General features: G+C 41.5%; 1 protein-coding gene across 14 annotated transcripts in view; it reads right to left on the bottom strand.

Moving 5' to 3' along the window:
• Positions 1-24149, bottom strand: part of GRAMD1B (GRAM domain containing 1B) — a 134042-nt gene that overhangs the window by 13797 nt on the left and 96096 nt on the right. For 8 of the 14 annotated variants that reach the window (XM_087939134.1, XM_026709015.2, XM_087939142.1 and 5 more), the window contains 12 exons: positions 23681-23701; positions 21030-21053; positions 14360-14444; positions 10939-11042; positions 9982-10077; positions 7642-7722; positions 5448-5563; positions 4859-5018; positions 4331-4538; positions 3370-3513; positions 807-925; positions 538-680 (listed from right to left, as the gene is read on the bottom strand). In XM_087939134.1, the coding sequence (XP_087795260.1) occupies positions 538-680; positions 807-925; positions 3370-3513; positions 4331-4538; positions 4859-5018; positions 5448-5563; positions 7642-7722; positions 9982-10077; positions 10939-11042; positions 14360-14444; positions 21030-21053; positions 23681-23701 (1301 nt within the window). The remainder of the gene's footprint in view (positions 1-537; positions 681-806; positions 926-3369; positions 3514-4330; positions 4539-4858; positions 5019-5447; positions 5564-7641; positions 7723-9981; positions 10078-10938; positions 11043-14359; positions 14445-21029; positions 21054-23680; positions 23702-24149) is intronic. The other 6 variants (XM_087939138.1, XM_087939135.1, XM_087939136.1 and 3 more) reach the window with 3 other exon arrangements.

Consider the following 24149-nt stretch of genomic DNA (forward strand, 5'->3'; position numbering starts at 1 on the left):
TGCCCTACTACTTACCTTCAGACAGTTGTAGTCAGACCTCACACATTCCAATACCTGCCTTGCCAGCCCAGTTCTTCTGCAGTTGGCAAGGCTGGCAAGGCTTTCCTGAAGGCCTCTGGAGCTGATAATAAAGTTCTGGATTGATCCAGAGCTCTGTTATCAATTGCAGAGGCCTACAGGAAAGCCTTGCCAGCCACAGAAGAAGAATTTCCTGAAAGCCTCTGACAGCGAAAAGGAGGCCGGGGGCGATGCACACAAGTGAGGTTAGTCGGTGGAGGACATCCCCCGAAAATAAGACCTGGTGCCTTTTTTGGTGGCAAAAAATATAAGACAGGGTCCTACTTTCGGGAAAACATGGTAGCTTCTTTGAAAAATTTATTGCTGAGTTACAGAGATTCCAAAAGAAAAACCTATCCTGATCTTTACTGAAATGGCTCAGGAGCTACCAAAAATTGCTGTCAGAAATGTATTGTTCCAGGCACAGAAACAGACACCAACCAAAGTATTTCAGACAGAAGCCATCAAACTTAAACTCACCTGAGTCGGCATTTGTTCCTGGCAACACGCGTCAATGTGTAACGATTAATTGTGTAGAAATAATCGTGGTAAGGAACATCATGAGTTAGCACCTCGGCATCGATAACATAGCACTCACTTTCTTGGCTGGCTTTGTACATTGTCTGGGGAGAAGAGAAAAGCAGCACCATAAATGGTCATCATTTGGTCTACTGAGGAGGACACAAGGTCCCTATTTCAAGAAGGACCCCAAACCAAGAGACTTCAAAGGCTAAAACTGAGTTTCTTACCTGAGTTTCCGTAACGGTGGCAGTTTTTGGAGCCAGAGGGTTGGTGAGAGTGATGGTGTAGAGAATAACTCTGCTTTGATTGCCAGTGTCTTCCTTCTTCCATGGATGAAAAACAACATCTAAGGAGAAAGGGAAGCGAAGGGAAGGGAGAATGTTGCATCATAGAAGGAAGGAGATAAAGTTTCAGTTCCCAAGGGAAAGAAAAAATATTCTCCCAAGACCCACTCCAAGATCAAGTGTTGCTGATGACCCCACCACCACTCAAGCTGGCTGATTCAACACAACAGACACTGAACGTTATTGTTTAGCATGAGTTCTTAACTTGGCTCAGTTCCATTTAATTCAAAAGTCTATTCTTGGTCCTTCCTTTTTTAAAAATAAAAATAAAACTGATGCTGAGCCATAGATGATTGTTCTTGTAAAGACTGACTTTCTTCTGAACCCTTTCAGATCCAGAGATTGAAGGACAGCATTAAGAGGAAGACACCAGAGTCAAAAAAAATACCTCCCAAATTTGATATGACTCTCAGGAATCTAAAAAAGTCTTACACGAAGTCTACAATCTATGCTGTATTTTATTTTTTATTCAAAACCAAATTCTTTCTCCTTCTTCCTTCTCCCACGATTTGTTCAAGTTCAGCCAAAGTAACACACACAAAAAAGAAAATTTGGAAAGTTCTGAGATATCAGTAAAAGAAAGTCAATAAAAGAGTAAGATGGTCTTTAAATCTGTGGAGATTCTCTGTCATCCAGGTCATGGTTATATCCCAAAGGTGCTTTTTCAAGAGGCAACTGGACTTTCGTGTTTGTTTCCATTTGAAGACGTTTTGCTTCTCATCTGAGAAGTTTCTTCAGTTCTGAAGAACTGAACTCCAGAACTGAAAAAGCTTCTTGGATGACGAGTGAAATGTCTTCAAGGAAAAACCAAGTCCAGTTGCCTCTTGAAAAAGCACTTTTCCAATGGTCCTTAAGTGTGTTTTGAAAGACTTTAATTTGCTTCAGTCAAAATGAAAGAAGCCCTGATGGGATTTTCAAAGACCATAGATAGTTAAAAATAATAATAATTTTGATTGTGTCCAGGGACTTAAAGAACCTAAGAGGATTTTAAGCCACTTGCTGAACTTTCTCAGAGGATTGCATTTCTCTGGGAAATCCACTAGAATAAACGGAAAGCTGATTCCATCGCTGAAGCCCATCTAGTAATCCCTTTTACAATAAATTTGAGCTTCTTGAAGAAATAATCCAATGCTAATTGCGTTAACTGGAAAAATATTTATTCTTGCAGGTGAAAAAGGCTATTTTCTACAACTACAGCTTTCTAACATTATCCGAGAAGAGAACTAGGCAATGCAGGAAGATCAGAAAGAAGTGAGAACTCATTGTTGCTTGGGCCAGGGATTTTTAAAAAATTTAAATGAATTTTAGGAGGATTCATTTTCACCACCACCACATCCCAATCTAAATTTTTGGAACCCAAACCTTTAAAACTGCTATATTTTGGAGGTTAGAAAGGTTTATACATTGAAGAGTCCTGGTCCATTCACAGAACATTAAAAGCTTTGCAGATAAGGTCAAAAACGGTTTTTGTATCTAAAATGGGCTTGAAATCCAACATGGGTGAGATGAAGCCAGATGATAGACAAGGGGTTCACAACCCTAAGTCCTATGCTTGCAATAAATTTGTTTTCTTTTTGTGTTGTACAGGTCACCTTCAAGAAGTGAGGGGAGCCGAATGTCAACTCATAAAATAATTCCCTGGTCTTTTTAGAGTTGCCAGCAGAAAGGGAGTGGGGAGCAGTGCGGCAGCTTGCAAAACCGAAACTGCATTCCATAAATGTTTTCAAAGATAGTAACTAGGTGAGTGAAGTTTCTGCCACAAAATTCTAACTGGAGAGCATGATTGATGACTCTTGGCTATGGGTGTGTCCCATTGGAGAATATGAATTATGATACACCCAGGGGATGCGGGGGGAAACCAGGGTCAAGGGTGACAATGAATGATGTGTCTCAAGTCGGCTACATCCAGGCAGTGCCAGAATGTTAACTCCCAATAAATCCTTTTGAAGTTTTGGAAGTTTGTTTGGCTCGAGACTCATAATTTAAATGTTGGTAACTGCCGGAGCCCTGACACAAGTTTGCTTACGGTATACAGGCAGTCCTTGAGTTAGGACCACAATTGATCCCAAAACTTCTGTTGCTAAGTGAGACAGTTGCTAAGTGAGTTTTGCCCCCTTTTACCATCTTTCTTGCTGCATTCATTAAGTAAATCAGTGCAGTTGTTAAATCAGTGACATGGCTGTTAAGTGAATCTGGCTTCCCCATTGACTTTGCTCATCCGATGGTCGCAAAAGGGGATGATGTGACCCTGGGATGCTGCAATTGTCATAAATATGAGTCAGTTGCCGAGTGTCCAAATGTTGATCATGTGACTATGGAAAGGCTGCAGTGGTCGTAAGTGTGAAAAACGGTCGTTAAAAGTCACTTTTTTTCAATGCTGTTGTAACAGTCACAAAAGCAACAGTTGTAAGTTGAGGACTTCCTGCATGGGCTGATGAGGGCTTACCAGAAAACCGTCGTTGCTCCATGAAATCCCTTAAGAACTGAGAGTTTGTGAAGAGCAGGTCATAAAGCTTATCCACACTAAAGTTGAAGACTTCATTCATGTATTGTCGTCCATTCAGATCTTCATAAAAGGCCTGGACCTCCCCTGACGAACAAAGTGTAAAGCTAAACAGGTCAGATTCCTAGGACAACTATCCTGGTCAAGCAATAAAGAGTATTTTAACTCACTACAAAAATATAACATGGATGCTCCAATACGTGAAACAAGTCTAGGTCCAAACAGCTAAGCCCAACTCTGTTCAAAAAGTGAACCACAAATTCAAAAGCTTTAGAGGTCTTCGGGATAACATCTTCATCATCATTTTTAATGACCCCATAATCTCTTGTGGGGTGGAATCTGGGCAACGGAATGGAGCCGAGTGCTTACTGGCCAGATGCCCTTCTTGTTGCCAATGCAGAGTTATATTCAGCAGATATATAGTCATCGTGCCCAGAAAGAGAAATATCTGCCTCTACCTAGGATTGAACTCACAGCCTCCTGATTGTAAGGTGGGAGGTCCACTTCTAGGCCGCCACACCACTCTGTCTTCAGGACAATAGGACCCACCAAAAATGCATCATTATGAATGCTACCATTCGAGATGCTTCTTCACAACTCAACTTTCTTCAATAACATCAAACTTTTCTATAGCTTAATTCTTACAATGGAATTTGCCATGAGAATATTCATGGAGCCTATAACCCTTAACCTAAAATTACAGATTCCCTAAGTAATTCAACACAGAAATAGTAATACAAAAGATTTCATGTTTCTGAGAAAAATTAAGGTGAGAATACAGAGATGCTGAATATGAAGGGACAGGGAACTCTTTAACTTGGAAACCCAAGTCAACTGGGTCAACTATGGTACTGAACATGGGTAAGACACAGAAGGACAATAAACCCTAACCCCACCATGACACCTGTGGATGCCAGCCAAGCACCTTCATCATGAGTCTCAGAGGAATCACTGAGTTCAGTTGGAATGTCCTCATTGTCATTGAAATCCAGAGAAGGAGAATTCACAGGGGCGATGATGTCAATTTTGTCTCCAATGAGATTCGCAATTGTCATCTCCTTCTCAACTGGTGTGTCCAGAACCTCTTCTTCTTCAGGAACGATCCCTTCATACTAGAAGGACATGAAGAAGAACGTCAATCACTGTTACCTTGGGGTAGCTGGAGCTGCCATCTGTCGCAACTATAACTGTAAGCTGGAGGAAAGGGGAAGGGGGAAGGGGCTGGAAAGAGGAGAAGGGAGGAGGGAGGAGGAGGACGAGGGGAAGAGGAAGAGGAAGAGGAGGAAGAAGAAGAAGAAGAAGAAGAAGAAGAAGAAGAAGAAGAAGAAGAAGAAGAAGAAGAAGAAGAAGAAGAAGAAGAAGAAGAAGAAGAAGAAGAAGAAGAAGAAGAAGAAGAAGAAGAAGAACAACAACAACAACAACAACAACCTACTGGGATTGGAGCTTCATTGTTTGTTGTAGGAGTCAACGTGCTGCTGTTGGTAAGAGACTTCTTGGGAAGCTGAGGGCTCACTTCAGCTTTGACCTCCATGCTACTTTTGGAGGAGCTGTCGTTGACTTCATTTTCTTCCACGGGGATCTCCTCACAGTAACTTTAAAAAAACAATAATAAGCAAAATCCGGGTGAATTGGATCAATCCCACAGTTAGTCTTCTTATCAAGCATTGAAGAGCAAACTTTGTGGAATAAAAACATTCACCTCACAGTGCAGCTGATACCTCTATTATCACCTTTTCTTTTACGTTGACATACCCATTTTCTAGCCAGATACCACTCCAGAACATTTACATACTTTTTCGCATCTGCCATGGGCTTAAAGTACCTTAGAGGATGGGAGATAATGATAAGGTCTTCTGCAATTCTGGCTGGGGAATTCTGGGAGTTGAAGTCTGCTCAGCTTAAAGTTATAAAGGTTGACTAACACCACCCTAGAGTAGTGAGGATATCTGTGGTTTGTGAGCATTAAATCTTGACGTTTCCCAGTCTTGTTTTCATGGCTCACTTCAGGAATAGGAGCTTACCCCATGGTGTTGAAATCTTCATCAGGAGGAACGTAGTCTTCATCATCGCTCGTCAACCCCAACTCATTGCCGTAACACTGATGTACAAAATGCCAAAGCTCCTTTGGACACAAGGGCTGGAGAGGAACAAAGCAAAGAGTGCAGAGAAGAACAGGAAAGATGATTAGGGGACTGGAGGCTAAAACATATAAAGAACAGTTGCTGGAATTGGGTATGTCTAATTTGAAGAAAAGAAGGACAAGGGTGACATGATAGCAGTCTTTCAATATCTCAGGGGCTGCCCCAAAGAAGAGGGAATCAAACTATTCTTCAAAGGAACTGGAAGGCAGGACAAGAATCAATGAATGGAAACTCATCAAGGAGAGAAGCAACCTAGAACTAAGAAGAAATTTCCTAACAGTCAGAACAATTAATCAGTGGAACAACTTGCCTCCAGAAGTTGTGAATGTTCCGACACTGGAAGTTTTTCAGTAGAGATTGGATTTCTCTAAAATTGTGCAGAGTTTACTGCTTGGACTAGAAGACCTCCAAGGTCCCTTCCAACTCTGCTTTTCTATTCTATTCTATTCTATTCTATTCTATTCTATTCTATTCTATTCTATTCTATTCTATTCTATTCCATTCCAATCCGTTCCATTCCGTTCCATTCCATTCTATGAATCGGTATCCCGCATGGAAAGCAATTGACAGCATCTCTGATACTTCATTCATAAGAATTTTAAGAAGATGGCTACCTAAATGTCGATGAAGCTTCTCAGTCATCCAGGTCACAGTTTTGCTTTTTTCAAGAGGACACTGGACTTTCTAATTTTTCTTTGAAGATGTCTAGTTGCCTCTTGAAAAAAGCACCTTTGGGACAGGGCTACCCAAATGGATGTTGTGAAGTGTGTGGATTTGCAGGCTTGCAAAGAAGAAGAAAAAAAAATATGTTCACAGCATGGCAACATGACATTGGGACCCACTCACTTTCAGGAAGCTACCCAGAATGGATCTGCAGTTTCAGCTTTTCCTCCTCCACCTTTTGTTTTTAAATGCATGTCATAATTATCGAGGAACAAAAACCATTTGAATTGCAGCTGTGTTGTGTATTTGTGTATGTGTGTGTGCATGTGCGTGCATGTGTACATGTGTTGATTCATCCTTGGAGGGCATCAGACTGAATACAAGGCTTCCATTATTGCAAAAGGTGATACCCTTCTCAAAAATTAACAGGTGAAAAAAGTTAAAACCCCTAGAAGGGGGAATGAAAGGGAAGGGAAAATGCATTCTTGGAATACAAACCGAGCAGATATTGGGGTGAAATTATCAGCAATTTTTGGAGTTATCAGATCACTTCCAAGCAGCACGAAGAGAGGTGAGAACAGAAGACTGGAAGGGACAAACCAGGTTTCCTAATTTGGACGTATCAGTCAGAATCCTGTTACATTTTATGGCTGGAATTTTTCAACGCACTGTTGTAATTTGGTAACAAGCTTGTTTCCTGGTGTCAAATGGCCCATGGGGATAATACTGAAGGGTCAACCCTGGTCATTAGCCCTTGAGCCAGATGAAAAACTAAGAATAACTAGTTTACATAGCTCACAGACAAGGGTAGACAGTCTTAGATCAACTACCAACTGGAATTTTGAGAACATGTTAGAACAGGAGCGTCCAACCTTGAAACTTTAAGATTTGTGGACTTCAACTCCCAGAATTCCAAGTCCACAAATCTTAAAGTGGCCAAAATTGGACATCCCTGACTTAGCCAAGAAGGGTGTGTATGTTTTTGCCACTTTAAGTGGTATCCTTATTCTAAAAAACACAGCATCCAGGATATCCTTATTGGACATCCTTGTGTTAGAGGCACACTCTGAACATGGTGGCCATAGGTCAACAGGTTTATTAGAGATCTTTGTCAGAAGGCCAACATGTCCTCTGCCACCATCTGTGGCCTTCCAGGAGACCTTCCACAATTCTAGGGAGTCCCAAAGGTGTTTTCAAAAAGGCAACTGAACATGTACATTGGGGAAAACTAAACAACTACTACACAAATGCACGGCGCAACATAGGACAACCAACGCATGAGGACACAATTCAGCCATCCAACTTAACCTAGAGGAAAAGGGCTTTTCCACAAGAAAGTCCACCTGCTTTTTTGAAAGCCCGAATCTATGAGAAATACATTTGATAAAGATGAAAAAGCAATACTTCCTACCTTTTCAAGGAGGGCATTCTGCCAGAGGCGAAACATCATCATGTACGTCCTATCCCGGGCACCAAAGGAAGTGAAAAAGTGCTGGGAAAAGCAAAAATAAAAATGGAGAGATGAGATAAATCAGGAATTAGGTGTTAAATGATTGCATTGAAATACATTAGCCAGAGAGAAAGAGATTCAGTGCACATGATACAGAGGTTGAAAACTCTACCGTAGCAAAGAAATTAGTGATTTATACCGGGAGTAGTATGGTGGCCTAGAGGTGGAGCTCTCGCCTCACAATCAGGAGGCTGTGAGTTCAATCCTAGGTAGAGGCAGATATTTCTCTCTCTGGGCACACTGAGAATATATCGGCCGAACAAAACTCCACATTGGTGACAGGAAGGGGATCCGGCCATTAAAACACTCTGCAAGCTCCATTCAATTGCTCAGGCTTTCAAAGGATTATAGGGTCGTTAAAAGAATATTCTATGACAATATTCTAAAAACAATCAGGGCCTGTTTGGAGGCATCTTGCAAATGGGTGAAGCCAACTGCATGGGGAAGAACCTATTTTTGGAAGACTTGGGAGGAAGGAATTTAAGATATAATGAGCACCATTCTGAAGGCTTTTTATTACATTATCTGCTTTAATTAATTTTCTAGCAGCTGGGTGGTCAGAAAAAAAACAGAATTCTTATTCCAAAGTGGTTTAAAGTTCAACCACTTTTCCAGTACACAGCCAATGATAATACCCTGCTTATATTATAATACCATGATAATACCAATTCTTTTAATCTTCCCCTGGCCATTCTTATTCAGAGATTCAGGAAAGAGATTTCCAAACCAAAGTAACAAGCTCAACACTCTAAATTTCCAAAGCAATATAGGGCCAACTGGTGGAAGGTAGACAAATCTTCCCTCAATAGATGGGAGACCAATCGACGGGATGGACAACACCTTCCCACTCCGTCTGCTCAGAAATAAAACAACACGGACTTGTAGCCTGCATCTTTCACTCAAAGAGGGATTAGGATCTAGATCGAGGGTGTCAAACTCAAGGCCCACAGACCAGATCCGGCCTGTGATGTGGTTAGATCTGGCCTGCGGAGTTGCCCTGGAAACAGCAAAGGATCGGCCCGCAGAGCCTCAGACCGGCCCAAGCTGACCGGGCACTGATCTATAACCTAGTAGTGGCCAACCAGACCAGAACGTGATCAGCCTTAGATCCGCAAGGCTGGCCTGGAGCCAGCCTTGTCTGGCCCAGGTGCCCCTCGACGTGAGCAACGTTGAGCAGGCCAGGTGGAGTTGTCCATTCCTGCCCAGTCATGTGACCACCCAGCCATGCCCACTGGGCCCTTTGAAGGTGACCATAATGTTGATCTCGCTATGTCAGAAGCAGAGATAGGGCCAAGGTAATCTGACACTGCCCAGCTGCCTTAGGAGTCAGAGATAAGTGGGGAAGAAGAACAGCTGGGGCCTGTTCCAGATGCGCGTATGCGCAGAGCTGTCAGGAGAGGAGGACAATTAAGGAACAGGGGCCAATTCGGAAGGAAAGACACATGTGGACGCTGAATGGCCCTCCTTGGGGAATACATAGAAGCAAAAAGGGAGTGGTGGTTGCAGGAGACCATTAGTTCATATTTCTTTTGGAAGATTTGCTAATCAGAGTTCGTGCTTCACAGAGACTCCTTGCCAGGTATTGAATTTACAGCTTTGCGACTGAAAGCTGCAACAACTATCCAAGGACTGATAAGGTGTGTTCCTGCAATTAACCCTTAGGAGGATTATTGCCGTGACTTTTCTCTGTGTGAATGCCATGAATTCACCGTAACTAAATAAAGAGAGGTTTTTCGGGACAAGGAGTCTGTTTTTTTAATTCTGCTAAGCCCTGAATCAGAACACCGGTCCTCAATGAAATTGAGTTTGACACTCCTGATCTAGATGATGTAAAGGCTTTGGGAATAAAAGATAAGCAGGAAGTCTTCAGGGTGGAAACATGTTTTGCTGGCCATGCCCAGAAGGTACCCTGATTTTGCTACTGGTAAACAAGTTTTGCAAGGTTTTGCTTTATCCCTAACCTTTGGAGGAAAAAAAAACTTCTTTAACTGGCGGAAGCAATGAGACCAGAGAAGGTCAGAAGGTCCTCCTACAGGAGCTCTAAGCCATTTTCCGCTGTTTTTTTTTTTTTTAAAAAAACATGCATGTTCCTAGACGAGCTGATCTTTGGGTCATGGTTGATCTACTTGACTGTGAGAATTTAACTGAGCTTCGGTCTTGTCCCCTCAACCCCCATATTTGTCCTTCAGAGAAGTCTTCTGCTCTTGCCGGTGTCCAATGGTCAAGATTGTAAGAAAGTACCTTTTCAGTGTCTGTGCAAACTTGAATAGCGTTAGGAATGAGCCGTGCGGTTTTCTCCTTGGTCATGGTGCAGATGTCCTTCAAACGGACAGTCAACTATACCAACAGATAAAAGATCAGAAGCATCATGGAAAGTGAAACAAGAAGAATGGAATAAGATAGAACAGAATAGAGTAGACTAGAATAGAATAGACTGGGGTTGAATTGGAGTGGGGTAGGGTAGGGTAGGGTAGGGTAGAATAGAATAGAAGAATAAGTAGAATAGAAAAATAGAATAGAATAGAATAGAATAGAATAGAATAGAATAGAATAGAATAGAATAGAATAGAATAGAATAGAATAGAATAGAATAGAATAGATTAGATATTGGAATGTAGAGTAGAACAAAACAGAATAGAATAAATATTGGATTGTAGAGTAGAGTACAGTAGAGTACAGTAGAGTCGAATAGAATAGAATAGAATAGAATAGAATAGAATAGAATAGAATAGAATAGAATAGAATAGAATAGAATAGATATTGGAATGTAGAGTAGAACAGAACAGAACAAAATAGAATAAATATTGGATTGTAGAGTAGTGTAGAGTGGAGAGTAGAGTAGAGTAGAGTAGAGTAGAGTAGAGTGTAATAGAATAGAATAGAATAGAATTCTTTATTGGCCAAGTGTAATTGGACACACAAGAAAATCTTCGGTGCATAAGTTCTCATTGTACATAAAAGCTTAAGTGATAAATCATGATCATAGCCATCATAAAAACACATTCATCATAAATCATAGGATGCACCCCTTAATCATGGAATCAACACAAACCGTACTAGGAAACTAAATAAAACAATGTAAATCATAAAGATAGAAGCCACAACATTATAAGGGGAGCAAATGCAAACTTTCAGGGTTCACCCATGGCAGAGAAAGTCAATGAGGTGGGCTGGGCTGGGCCGGAGAAGGCAACTCACCAAGGTTTCCCAGCGGAAGATGTTGCTGTAGAAACAAATCCAGTTTTCAGAGAGGTAGAGTCGTCCTTGCAAGAGAATATCTCTTTGAAGGGCACAGGAGTAATCTGTAGGAAAAGCCAGGCAGAGGGAGCGACATGATGTAGCCAAAAGGACATAAATATTTATAAAGGATGCAAAAATAACTGGATGTTTCTGTACACGGTAGAAAATAAACAGGGACCAGTTAGGTTTCTCGCAGTCTAAACAACGACAGCAGGAAAACAAATTTGGGTAGATGGACAAGGAAGATAAATAAAAGGGAGGGAAAAAGAAGCTGTTTTTGGCAGCGGGAATTGTTGAAGCATCTTTCAAACAGGGGCCCATTAACAAAGATCCTGGACAAACTACAGATTACACCCAGAAAAAAAAAATTACAATGCAGGTAGCTCTCGATTTAAGGCCACAATTGAGCTTAAAATTCCTGTGGCTAAGTGAAACATTAAAGTGAATTTGGTCCCCTTTTTAAGGACCTTTCTTTGCCACAGCTGTTAAGTGAATCACTGCACCGGTTGAGCAGGGGTGGGATTCAAATTTTTTAACAACCGGTTCTGTGGGTGTGGCTAAGTGGGCGTGGCCATGTGACTGGGGGAGTGTGGCTTCTTCTTCCTTTTTTTTGCAGGACTCCCCCCATTTTGGGGGCCTCCTGGGCCTCAGGGAAGCCTCCGGGGCGAAGCAGTAAGACAGTGAGGGGGATCCCAGCACAGCTGATCATCAGAACAGCTGATCATCAAAACAGCTGATCATCAGAACAGCTGATCATCAGAACAGCTGATCATCAGGAGAAGAAAAAGAGAGAAATACCTTAAGGAGTGTCTGGGCGGGGGTGAATGCAGTCAGCGATGTTGTGCATGCATGTTAAGGACTAGGTGGGCGGGGCAGGGCAGATGGAGAGAGGTGGGGCCAGCCAGAGGCATGATTTGCCAGTTCTCCAAACTGCAGAGAATCATAGCAACCAGTTCTATAGAATTGGTCCAAACTGGTAGAATCCCACCCCTGCGGTTAAGTTAGCAACATGGTTGATAAGCGAATCTTGGCTTCCCCATTGGCTTAGCTGGTGAGAAGGTAGCCAAAGAAGACCATGTGATTCCCCCACCAGGATGCTTTGCAACCGTCGTAAATATGAGTCAGTTGCCAAGCGTCCAAATGAGACAAACCTCTTCTTCAAAGTTCCATTTTATTAGAGTTGTGTCATATCGGCACGTCTGGGAAAACCCAAATCTGAAAGTTCCAGGTTTTCGCTTCCCCCAAAGAAATTCAAAGTTGCATCCCTTGCACCCATCAGTCCATCACATGGCCCAATCAAATGTCGTCCCAACTGGAGACATCCCTTGTGCCACTCCTCTCCAGATGCAGGTCACTTGTCCTTGACGTCTAGAGAATCATGTTGTTGTGTCTAATCTTCCACCTCTCTATGCAATCCCCCCTCCCAATTGCCCAGGCAGACAAATGCGGCAGCCTCGAAGCTTCTAAGTAAAATATGCCTTCCAAGGATGACACATAAACCTTTCCCCTTCAGTAATAATGTATTGCTGTTAAGTAAGAAGATCGTAAATTTGGAAAATCTCTCGATAATCCATAGATAAAGGCTTTTTCCTCTTCCTGGTCTAAGGTTGTTCCAAACCAGTTATTCTCACCAGGTGGGTGAGAAGGGTGGGTGGAATTCCCCAAGCAGCTCCTGGCACCAGCCTAATTTGTTGTTTTTAACCCACTTTGATTCAAGTTACACAATTGTTGCAAGCTAAAAAAAGGCATGCTTTTCACCCTTGGGCACGCATAACTTCTAAAAATGAGTCTGAGACTTAATCTAGATTGCCACTGCCGTTGGAGAAAGAAAAGAGACCAGATTTGGCTGCAGAAATACAGATAGCATTAAAGGTCAACAAAGAGATACAGAAAATTCCTTCCTTGCTGACATCCAGTCATGGTGTAGATTTTGGCAGCCAGGATATTACACCGATATAAGAATGAAATCTTTGAGGTTAATTATTAATGGGTTTAAATGGAGTTTTGCCAAGTTTGGCCCTTCACATTGTCATCGATTAAAAAGAAACTTTCCTTCTGTCCACTTGGAAAAAGAATAGGGCCTGTTTTACTACTAGAAGTTGCTAACTAGTTATCTTTTACTGTCATTAAGCTGGCTGACATAACACTTTCCTCTCCCTGCTCCTGGAAGTAAATTTCCTCTTTGAATAAAGAATCTAGCAAACTTGCCTTTAAAAAGTCACCGAAATGTAATATTGATTCAGACTTTGAGCTAATTAGGCGATAAGGGTAATTGTTCTGGAGCAAGACACTCAACTCTGTGACTTTTAACGCTTTAGAGGCCAAATTTTCCTTAAATATGGAAATGAATTTTTTTTCCTGGAATTTTTTAAATATTGTATTAATCATAAGTTCATTTTTTTTCTGTTTCAGGCAAAAGTCTATAAGGAGTTTCTAGTCTGCAATAAATGTGGATTCAGTGCTGTCTTTTTTCCAGTCGAAGAAGAAGTTGGAAATTTAGTTTTCAAAAGTTTTCAAAAGAGGACTCATTTTCAAAATCTCCAATCTTGGATTGGGGGATTTTCAACCATTCTCGTCATGGTTAGCCGAAAGGTGTTTTTCAAACGGCAATTGGACTTCCTTGTTTTTTCTTCTTCTTTTTCCTTGAAAACATTTCGCTTCTCATTCAAGAGGCTTCTTCAGACTTGAAGAAGCTTCTTGGAAGGGAAGTAAAACATTTTCAAGGGAAATTCCCCCCCCCCCCAAAAAGTCCAGCTGCCTTTTGGAAAAAGCATCATTGGGACGCTTTGATGAACTGAAGAAAAATAAATACGACCAGACAGATTGATACCTTTGAACACCCCCTGAGTGAGACAGGGTGAGATGGAGAAATTTTCTTCCTGGACAAATAACAAACCTTTTCCCAGCCTCAACCGAAGAGGCTGGCTTTTATGATTCCTGAGAACAGGAATCAAAATTTTTTAGCAAACAGTTCTCTGCCCAGTTGCTGGGTGGGCGTGGCCATGGTGGGTGTGGCCTAGTCGACCTCCTGCACCATGGTTTGGAGGGGGGACGTTTTCACCCTTTGTGGGCTCCGGAGGCTTTCCTCGAGCCTCCAGGAAGGGGAAAATGGCGTCCTCAGGCTCTGGAGGTCCTCTGGAGGCTGGAAACAGGCCCATTTCCGGCCTTCTGCAGCTTCCAGGAGACCTGTTTTTCACCCTCCCCGAGCCTCCATGTGGGCCCTGTACTTACCTGGGGTCCAAAACAGGCTGCATGAGGGGAAGGGTAGCTACCAGTTTGGTATCGGTTCACCCAAACTAGGGAGAATGAGTAGGAGGCCACCCCTGCTGGAGAACCTTTGCCTTGTCGCCGGCCTGGAAAGAAGGGAGGATTGTCTTACCAACAATGAGGCGCTCCGTCTCGGGAAGCTGCTTGAAAAGTTTCCTGAAGTCTTCATTCCGTTGTTTGTAGGTGGGACTCAACACCTGGGAAGAGTGGAAGGACCGTTAGAAGGAAAAGGAGCTAAAGGAAGATCAGAGGAACAAGCTGGGAAAACTTCTTTATTCTCTGTCTACAAAGACTCATCCCCCCTCCCCCCAAGGTGTGCTCAACTCCTGGGAGGAAGGGAAGGAGGGAGGGAGGGAGGGAAGGGGAGAAGGAGGGAGACGGGAGAGAAAGAGGAGAGGGAGGGAGGAAGGGGGAAGAAGATAGAGAGAAAGAGAGAAAGGGGAGAGAGGAAGAAGGAGAGGGAGGGGGAGAGATTTGAAGTAAGCAAGCAAAAGCAATTGATATGTAGACAGACAATGATAGATAGATAGATAGATAGATAGATAGATAGATAGATAGATAGATAGATAGATGATAGATGATAGATGATAGACAGAAGGAAGGAAGGAAGGAAGGAAGGAAGGAAGGAAGGAAGGAAGGAAGGAAGGAAGGAAAGAAAGAAAGAAAGAAAGAAAGAAAGAAAGAAAGAAAGAAAGAAAGAAAGAAAGAAAGAAAGAAAGAAAGAAAGAAAGAATGAATCTAAGTCAGGCAGAAGGACCATCCATTCCTTCCCTATTATTGATGCCTTAACACTGAATAGTGAAGAAGGTACTATCTGCACCAAACAATTATTGAACATTGTTTTTATTAAAGAAAATCTTGTTTTGAGAGTCGCATCCTCATCCTCATCCCCATAATTTCTCCTTCGCATTAACCAAGAGTAAAGCACTAAGCGATAGTTCAGGATTGAACTTGCAAACCCTTCCGCGTAGCAGCAACAAGACGCTTCTAAGCAAGAAGGAGACGGGCATCTTTAGGGGACCCGTTTTGGACAAGACACCACTCACAGCTGGAATTTCTTCCCAAGCTGAATCATGATCATCTTCGGGAAAATCGCACAGCCATTTCAAGTGGCAAAGCAGGCACGGGTCCTCCAATTCCAAGAGAAAGCTCCAAAGAATTCCACATTCGGAGAGGACATCCATGGCTGCCGCAGCGTCTTCTGTTCTTAAGTCTTCACCGCCACACAGGACAAACGTCCTTTACTTTCCACAACTGTTCACCAAAATAAGAAGCCGCAGTGGATGCTTGCTTGAGGACACGAGACTAATTTTCCCCATCCGCTCCTGGGTGGCTTTGGAGACTCCAAGAGGGTAAGGAAAGCAATCCACTTGTCCAGGACAATTTGAGAAGACCACGTTCGTTCGCAACCTCGAGTCCAATCACAGCTCCCTTGCTTCACCGCACGTCACAAAGGGTGCCTCAAGCTGGAGGCGCTCCAACATTTCTGCTCTCTGAAAAGTTGTGTCCAGGGATCAAGTTCTATGCTCTGGACAGGGTCATGCTTCTAATTCCAGAGATCCACGGTGTCGAATCTTCGCCATTCTAAACCGTAGCGAGAAAGCACAAAATCTGTCACAAACAAACTGAACTTCAGATGTTTTATTCCCACCCACCCCCCCAAAAAACAAAAATCAATCTTGCAGAATCTTCTCGCATCTGGGACTTATCTTTGGAGGAGCTGCAAAATATTCCTTCTGGTTCAAGTTTTCCCCTCTGAATCCAGGATGAGCTCAACAGTAATTTCTGAATTCACTCCGTTACCAGTTATCACGGGGGGACTTTCCTTGCTTCCTCTCTTCTCTGAAGAGACAGTTTTGTTCTTGGCTTATTTGTGTGTGTGTTTCTCCCTCCCCTCTACTTGTAGAAGAAGCGGGTGGGAAAAAGACAACTGAAATGTTTTGCACATGCTTTACATTTCAGCCTCTGGGTGATTGTGTTGGCCAATGCCCTGGAGTAACCCAGCCAGGGCCCTCCCATCCAGCAGATGTTTCCTGTAATGCAAAGTTGCTGGGCTGAGTTTGTTTTGGAGGGTGGAGAGAAGACGACACCAACGAGAGCCAATCTCCGAGCGTGAAATCCCAAATCCTCCCTCGCTGGGGACTGTTTTGGTTGAACTCTCGGCATGGATCTTTGAGAACAGCCTGGTTGGGTTCGAGTAGAAACGGAGCTCCCTTTCACTCAACTCCACTATCCCACCTTCTAGGAGGCGTATCAAGAACTTTGGAGAACTTCCTTCGCTGTTTGCTCACGTCTTCAAAGGAACACCTTCTCGGTCTTTTCAAACTCATTTGAACTTGAATGACTCGCTAAGAGAGGTAAAGTTAGGATTTGAAAGCGTGATGCAAGTTTATAGTAAAGTGCAGCCCCAAATCACAAAGTGAAGTGAGGCTCATCCACGTGAGCAATGAATAAATCTTGTCTGAAGCCATTCTGAGGTCTTTCCAGGGACTTCAATGACAATTCCCGTCTTTGATAACTGTCAGCCTCTCTTTGGCTTGAAACAGTTCAGTAAGTCGAGGAAACTTTTCCATGGAATGGAAAAGAATCATTACTGGAAGTTGACTTATTATTTATCATATAGTGCATTCACATCATAATTTCGATAAAAACATAAGAACTAAAGTTACAAAATACAGAATAGAATAGAATAATTGAGTTGGACGGGACCTTGGAGGTCTTCTAGTCCAACCCCCTTCTTAGGCAGGAAACCCTACACCACTTCAGACAAATGGTTATCCAATCTCTTCTTAAAAACTTTCAGTGTTGGAGCATTCACAACTTCTGGAGGCAAGTTGTTCCACTGGTTAATTGTTCTCACTGTCAAGACATTTACCCTTAGTTCTAGGTTGGTTTTCTCATTGATTAGTTTCCATCAATTGCTTCTTGTCCTGCTTTCAGGTGCTTTGGAGAATAGCTTGACTCCCTCTTCTTTGGGGCAGCCCTTGAGATATTGGAAGACTGTTATCATGTCTCCCCTAGTCCTTCTTTTCATCAAACTAGACATTTCCAGTTCCACCAACTGTTCTTTATATGTTTTAGCCTCCCGTCCCCTAATCATCTTGGTTCCTCTTCTCTGGACTCTTTCTAGAGTCTCAAAATCTTTGAAATATAAACTCTGAAATATTATAAATGTACATCTGATTACACTTTTTTTTGCTTCATTTGTCACAGCCAGGAAATCAGCAAAGTCTCTATATTTTGGCATTCTGGCACTATATGATGGATAGACGACTTATGAATAAATGACCTGAAGACTACCTGTATTTGACCTTGCAGTTTGGGGGGTAAAGCCAACTTCATGGTTTATGTAGAATACCAGCTGCTAAAAGCAACCTTGGTCTACTCTGGGCGAAACCAGAGTAACTGGTAGATGGTAGATGGAACACTTCTGAAAACAATGGAGTCTTTTCAGTGCTGGATTGATTGATGGCTCCTCCTCTCTTGAGGGATAGGTGGATGGGTGGAGGGATGGATCGATGGAGGGATGGAGAAGCCTTAGAAAGGTCAGAAAGATCTTATCTCTCCCTGCCCAAAGTGGAAGGAAACAGCCCTTGAAGAAACAGAGAAGGGAGTAAACATTAACTCTACAGCAAACAGAAGGAGCTGGGACAGTCTGGTACAGGAAGAGTAGAAAGTTAATGACTGGGTGGGTAGTGAGACGGATGACGTAGCAGGAGACACAATGGCTCGGGCTCTTGGGTTGGTTGACCTCTTTCAAGTGCGTGTGTGGCAGGATGGAAGCGTTTGGTGCTAATGTGGCTTCCAAAGCTGACACGAGGCGCTTTTGGTCACAAAAACCCAGCCGAACGTAGCAGAAGGAAATCAAAAGAGGGCACGGGACAGAAGCCATGGCAGGCGGGGAATCTGCCCAAGCCAATAAGAACCATGAGAAGAGACGAGGGTCATCAGATCCAAGAGTTGAGGGTCATGAAAAGGTAGAACGATCAGAACACAAGATGGTGGGAAGGAGAAGTTACCGTGTTGACCTCAAGAACAACTACAAGGCAAGAGAAGACTTGCATGATTGTGATCACTGTGCTATAGCTCAGCTAAAGTAAAAATAAAAACTATAAGTGCAAAACACACACAATTATCATCTTTTGCTGCTTTTCTTTTATTTGCACTGAGCCAAAGGCCTCGGTTACAGGTATTGACAGATGACGAGACAGCCAATAATACTGGAATACATTCAATCAGAAATATATTTAACAGAATAACAAGAGTTGGAAGAGAGCTTGGAGGTTCGTCTAGTTCAATCCCCTAATTTGTGCTTCAGGAGAGATCTATAAACAGAGTGTTTTCCTGCATTTCATACCAGTTGAAGAATGCATTAATCTGAGATAGGGGCTAACATTAAAAAAATTTCAGTATGGTTGAAGGAATGGGTGAATTTAACCAGTAAGAGAATATTATTCTTAGAAGACCATGACTTGCAGAGGGGGTGGCATGCTTTTTTATGGGATGTAGGGAAAACTAGCCAGAAATATTTCCACAGACACCTAATCAGAGACTCATTATTAACTAATTGGAAGAAAATATGGAAAAAAACACTATTTAAAAATACCAATTTGGATTTTAACAATGGAGGCGATGATTCACCCAAATAATCTGGCTATCACTAAAATGATTAAATATAAGAACCTATTGGATACACAAGGAAATTTGAAATCATGGCAAGAACTTCAAGAGTGGGGACTAAAAGTTGATCAGTGGACATATCTTCAAATTCAAAGTAAATATAAACAGGACAAGAAAGAATTCAGAATTAACAATAAACTCCAGCAATTAGATAAAATTTTATTAGGATCAGGCAAACAAAATATAACAAAATGTTATAATTATTTATTAGAAGTAGAATTAGAAGAAGAAATTGTAAAAGGGAACATGATAGCCTGGAGTAGGAATATAGGACGTAGCATCACCATAACAGAATGGGAAAAGGTCTGGGGTAGAAATAATAAAATTACAAAATTGGTAGCATACAAAGAAAATGCCTATAAAATGTTTCACAGATGGCACCTTCCTCCTTTGAGATTAGTGAAGATGCACCCCAATATGAGTCCGAATTGCTGGAAATGCAAAAAAAAGAAAAGAGGGAACTTTTTTCCATATGTGGTGATCCTGTACAGAAGCTCAAAAATATTGGCAGAAAATTAGAAATTGGCTGGAAGAAATGACAAGAGAACAGATCGAATTCAAACCAGAGTCCTTTCTGTTAGGGATCTTTGATAAACAAATATTTTAAAAAAATGAAATATATAATAATACACATTTTGACAGCAGCCAGATTGGCTTTTGCACAATGTTGGAAGCAGCCTCATGTTCCATCAGAGGAGATGATCATTCAAAAAATTTCAAATTGTGCAGAAATGGACAAATTAACTTTGGCATTAAAAAATAAAGACACTTCAATATACTACAACAGCTGGAACTGCTGGTACAAATGGATAGACCAAAGATAGACTTTACATTAAAAGGCAAAAGAGGATAGGATAAATTTATAGTAGTGATACACAGATATATGTAAGGATTAGATGTGTGCATATGGCATAACATAAGAATAAAAAAGAGGTCTTACAAACTGTTGAAGATGAGAATGTTTTTAATTGTTTTCTATTTTTTTCTTTCTATTTTCTTCTCCCTTTCTTCTTTTTCTCTCTTTCATTTATGTATGTGTTGTTGTGTTCATTAAACAACCATGGCATTTGTTCAATGACGGTCGCAAAACAAAGTTCTAAAGTTGGATCTAGTCATGTGGGGGGGCTCTACATCATGACTCACAAAGGAAATTCTGAGTTCTGTTACAGTCTTAAGTCAAGGACCACCTGTGTAGTAGATTGTCACCTGACACAGCAAATCCTCATGGGGAGTGGAGCTATGGAGACAGCTATGAAGCTGAGATGCCTGCTAATAATCCAGGCTAACACGCTCAAATCAAGTGAAATGGTCAAAACATGCAAAATAACATGGTTCTAGGAAGCTAGGCGGGATAGTGCTTGGACAGACACAGGATTCTACCAATGAAAGCCTACAGGGGAGATTTTCTTTAAAAAGTGGGAAGGTGAGATGAACTTTTGCAGATTAGAAAGTTCACGGGAACCATAGGACGGGAAGGACTAGCAAAAGGGAGATCACAACAGGAAGGAAGGCTGGTGGGAGGTCAAATCATCAGCAAAAACCTGCAAGAATAGAGCTGGTGCCATCACGGCTTTACCATCTGTGGTCTTCTAAGAAGCTACAAGTTCTGAGTCCATTCTAAAGCTGTAGAGGTTCTACAGCTCCATAGATCAGGGGTCTCCAACCTTGGCAACTTTAAGACTTGTGGACTTCAACCCTGGGAGTTGAGGTCCACATGTCTTAAAGTTGCCAAGGTGGGAAACCCCTGCCATAGATAACTGTTTTATTAGTAATAAGTGGCCCATACAATGAGCAGGAACGTTAGTTGAGTTTCTTTTGTTTTGTTTTTTCTTCAGAATTTAAAATTATAGGCATCTCTCAAATCTAGATAGTATCCAGAATTTTTTTTTTAATGTTTCCTTTCAGACCATTATTAGAATTATAAAACAGAACCAGGGACCCTTTCGGGACTCAAGAGCATAATGAAAAGTGGGATTTTGATGTTTTTGATTTGGGAAGGAAGGAAACCAGCCCTATTCTATCAGCACTGTTTTCATCTGGGGAAAAACGAGCGGGAGGACGAGGAAAAATAATAATCCAGCAATAGAGCGGTCTTTGCTTACTCTTCGGATGTGTTGTCTTTCATGCTGAAGGTTCATGGAGGAGAAACAAGGTGACATAAATAAAAAAAAACAAGGACAGGACAAGTGCTGCTTGCTTTACATGCATGTATGAAATACAAAACCCACCACAGAACGTTAGCCAAACCATCACCTAGCCTTTGAAAGCAATTGCAACATTTTAGCCCTCAACCTCTTAATATCACAAACTTCACACCAATGATTTGTTCTTGTTGGAAGATGCTTGGGGAGGACCATCTATGAAAAGACACTTGGGAGGTCTTATTGGCTGACTACACTGGGGTTCTGAAAAGGAAATGTCAATTGGAGTCTACTTGACAACTGTCAATCATGGATAATCCCCTACGATACAATTACTCATGTTGTATAAACACTATTATTTAGTAACGCGGCAAGCAGCTATCACTACGAACCAATTTCAGTGCTATAGTTATTGTTCTTGCTAGAACTTAAGGTGCTGGACTAGGCATGGGGAGATCTAGGCCTTAGGTCCAGAACCAACTGGACCACCTTGGATTATTTCTCTCTTTTAGCAGGGCAAAGATGGTGTCAGCCATGGAAGCCCTGTTTGTATTAGCCATATAATTTTTAGAAGCTTCGGGGCTGCCACAGTTAGTGCCTGGGATTTGGGGAGGGGGGGAATCCTTAGTGAGTAGTAGATTAGACTCAACAACAATCTTCTCAAAAGTCAAGGCCAAGTCATCCTGCACCTGGATGGAAGTGGGTGAAGGTTTGGCTTCGGATAGGACGACGTTTGGTTGGGCCATGTGATAGACTGATGGATCTTTGATTTTTACTTGGGGAAGAGAAAACCTAGAAGTTTCAGATTCGGGTTTTCCAAGATGTGCCAACACGACTTCTTTAATAAATTCTTCCTTGGATGGACTTTCGTCTCTGAGTGCTAAGTGGAATTGGGGAGTTTCTTTGGAATGCTGACAAACACACATTGACTTGTTCCTCTGGTTGTCAAGAGTCACATTACGACTTGAAAAAAAAAAGGTTGCCTAGAAAATCTACGTGTACATGTTGTACACACACACAATCTAGACAGATAAAGGAAATAAAAGAATTCAAATTGAATTCCTCCATGCTTTCAGGGGACTTTCTTTTAAATCTTTAACTTTACACAAAAGGACATGGTATAAGATACTTTAAAACATAGTCACGATAAATTTGTTTTACAGTATACCTGGATTAGTGCCAGGTTTTTGTTGTTTTAATGTTTTAAGTTAACAATTGTACATATCTTTTAATTTTTGATTGGAAGCTTCCCAGACTTGGCTGAAAAGTGGCTGCATAAGTGTTCTCAATAAATAAATAAATACGATCATGGTCTGTTTTTAAAAGTATTAATGAAATACAAGGCAAAAAAATCCGACTGAATGAAAGACTAAGGATGGAAGAAGAGAGGTCTGAAATTATATCAAAATGTCAGTTTTGGGCATTCAAATTCACAAGAGCAAAGAAGAAGAGAGCAACAAATTTAATTCGCTTGGCACACGTACAAAGCCAAAGAAAGTTGCTAAATGGAAAGCAAAAAAGGGGATTTCCTAAGGAGAATTAGTCTACCATGGGATCAATTCACCACCCAGGAAAACGGTTTCTCAAACACGCAGAATGCAGAGAGCACATTTCAACTTAACAAAGTTCCTTCGTCTGTGTGTCACGGCCCCTTTGCAGCGGAAACTGTCAGATAATCTGAAACATTATCTCCTGTTTTGTACAAAGCATGATTTAAAGCTTCAGAAGAGGTCAAGTTATTCAACCAAAAGTTAAAATAAAGAAACTTGTTGCTTCAATATTTAAGGGATTAAGACCACATATGGGGCGGGGGGAGGGGGAAAGGTTTGCTGGTGTCTCGGCTAAAATGTAAGACACTGCATGGAGTGAAAATAACTAGCAAATGTTTCTTCTATTTAGATCCAGAATTCTCCATGTGTTTTTTTCCCAGGAAAAGAACCCAAACAGGCCCCCAACATACATTTAATGCGTGCTTATGAAAGTCAATCCATCAGTATTTCCTATATAACACCCTTAGATGTGGAAAACAGAAAATTCAGGGACAAAAGGAAAAGAGCGTATTAAAAATTGTATAAAACATAACATTAGTTCCCTTCTGAATACACCCACTTATTCTGCGTCTGATTTCCTGTCTCTTTGGGCTCGATAAAACTTGCCATTTTCTAAGGACTTAGCAAAAAAATTCAAGAGGTGTTAGGTAGCTCCTTATCTGCCTAGCAAATTTGATTAAAAAGTGTTATTGGAGTTTTCTTATGCTGCAGCTCACTTTATCAGAGGCGCAATGAATCAGAAAAACTTGAATAAAATGGGCTCGTTAGAAAAGAGACCGTGTGATTCCTTTTGATGTTTTGCAACCACAGACTAAGGATCTAGCAGTCACAAGGGGCTCTCTACACAAAAGAATATCTATGATTTAATATATGGTTCTTGCTAATAAAAAGCTAATATCCATGGCGACTCCCAAATCTGCACTCATTTCATGTATCCTTCTTTTCAGGCTGAGGAATGAAATTGCAAAAGCTCATATATTGCCAACTATCTTCTCTTCATGCAAGCAACAATATACATACATATATACATACATACATACATGAAAAAGCTGAAATACTTACATTGTACCAACTCTGGCTTTTCTGTGAAGAGAAAATAAAAATAACAAACAGGAAAAAAACACACACAATTAGTATGGACATTTCAGGAGTAGGCAATGGAAGAAGAATGAGGGTGGAGGGAAACTTGACAACCACCTAAAACTTTGGAAATGTTATGCCAAGCATTGGCTAACATCTGTGAAGCTAGACACGATGGAGAAACAAAATTGAACTTCATGGTTTGTAGAATGGACTTAGCAAGTTTTTAATCACAACCTGTTGGCCAAACTAGAACATAGATTGTCAACAGCAGCTGGTCCCAAGTCTTACCCAGGAACGTCATTTACACTCAGAATTTCTTTCTAAATCAGGAAAATCCAAGCACTGATCAACGGGCTTTCATTTTTGAGTTTTTATATCAAATGCCAAATACACAATAGAAGGGACACAAGAGACCTTAACTAGGCATTTTAAAGCTGGAACCTGTGTT

Source organism: Pseudonaja textilis, chromosome 9 (assembly GCF_049901715.1).
Source record: "Pseudonaja textilis isolate UNSWEBS1 chromosome 9, rPseTex1.2, whole genome shotgun sequence".
In the NCBI taxonomy this organism is placed as follows: domain Eukaryota; kingdom Metazoa; phylum Chordata; class Lepidosauria; order Squamata; family Elapidae; genus Pseudonaja; species Pseudonaja textilis.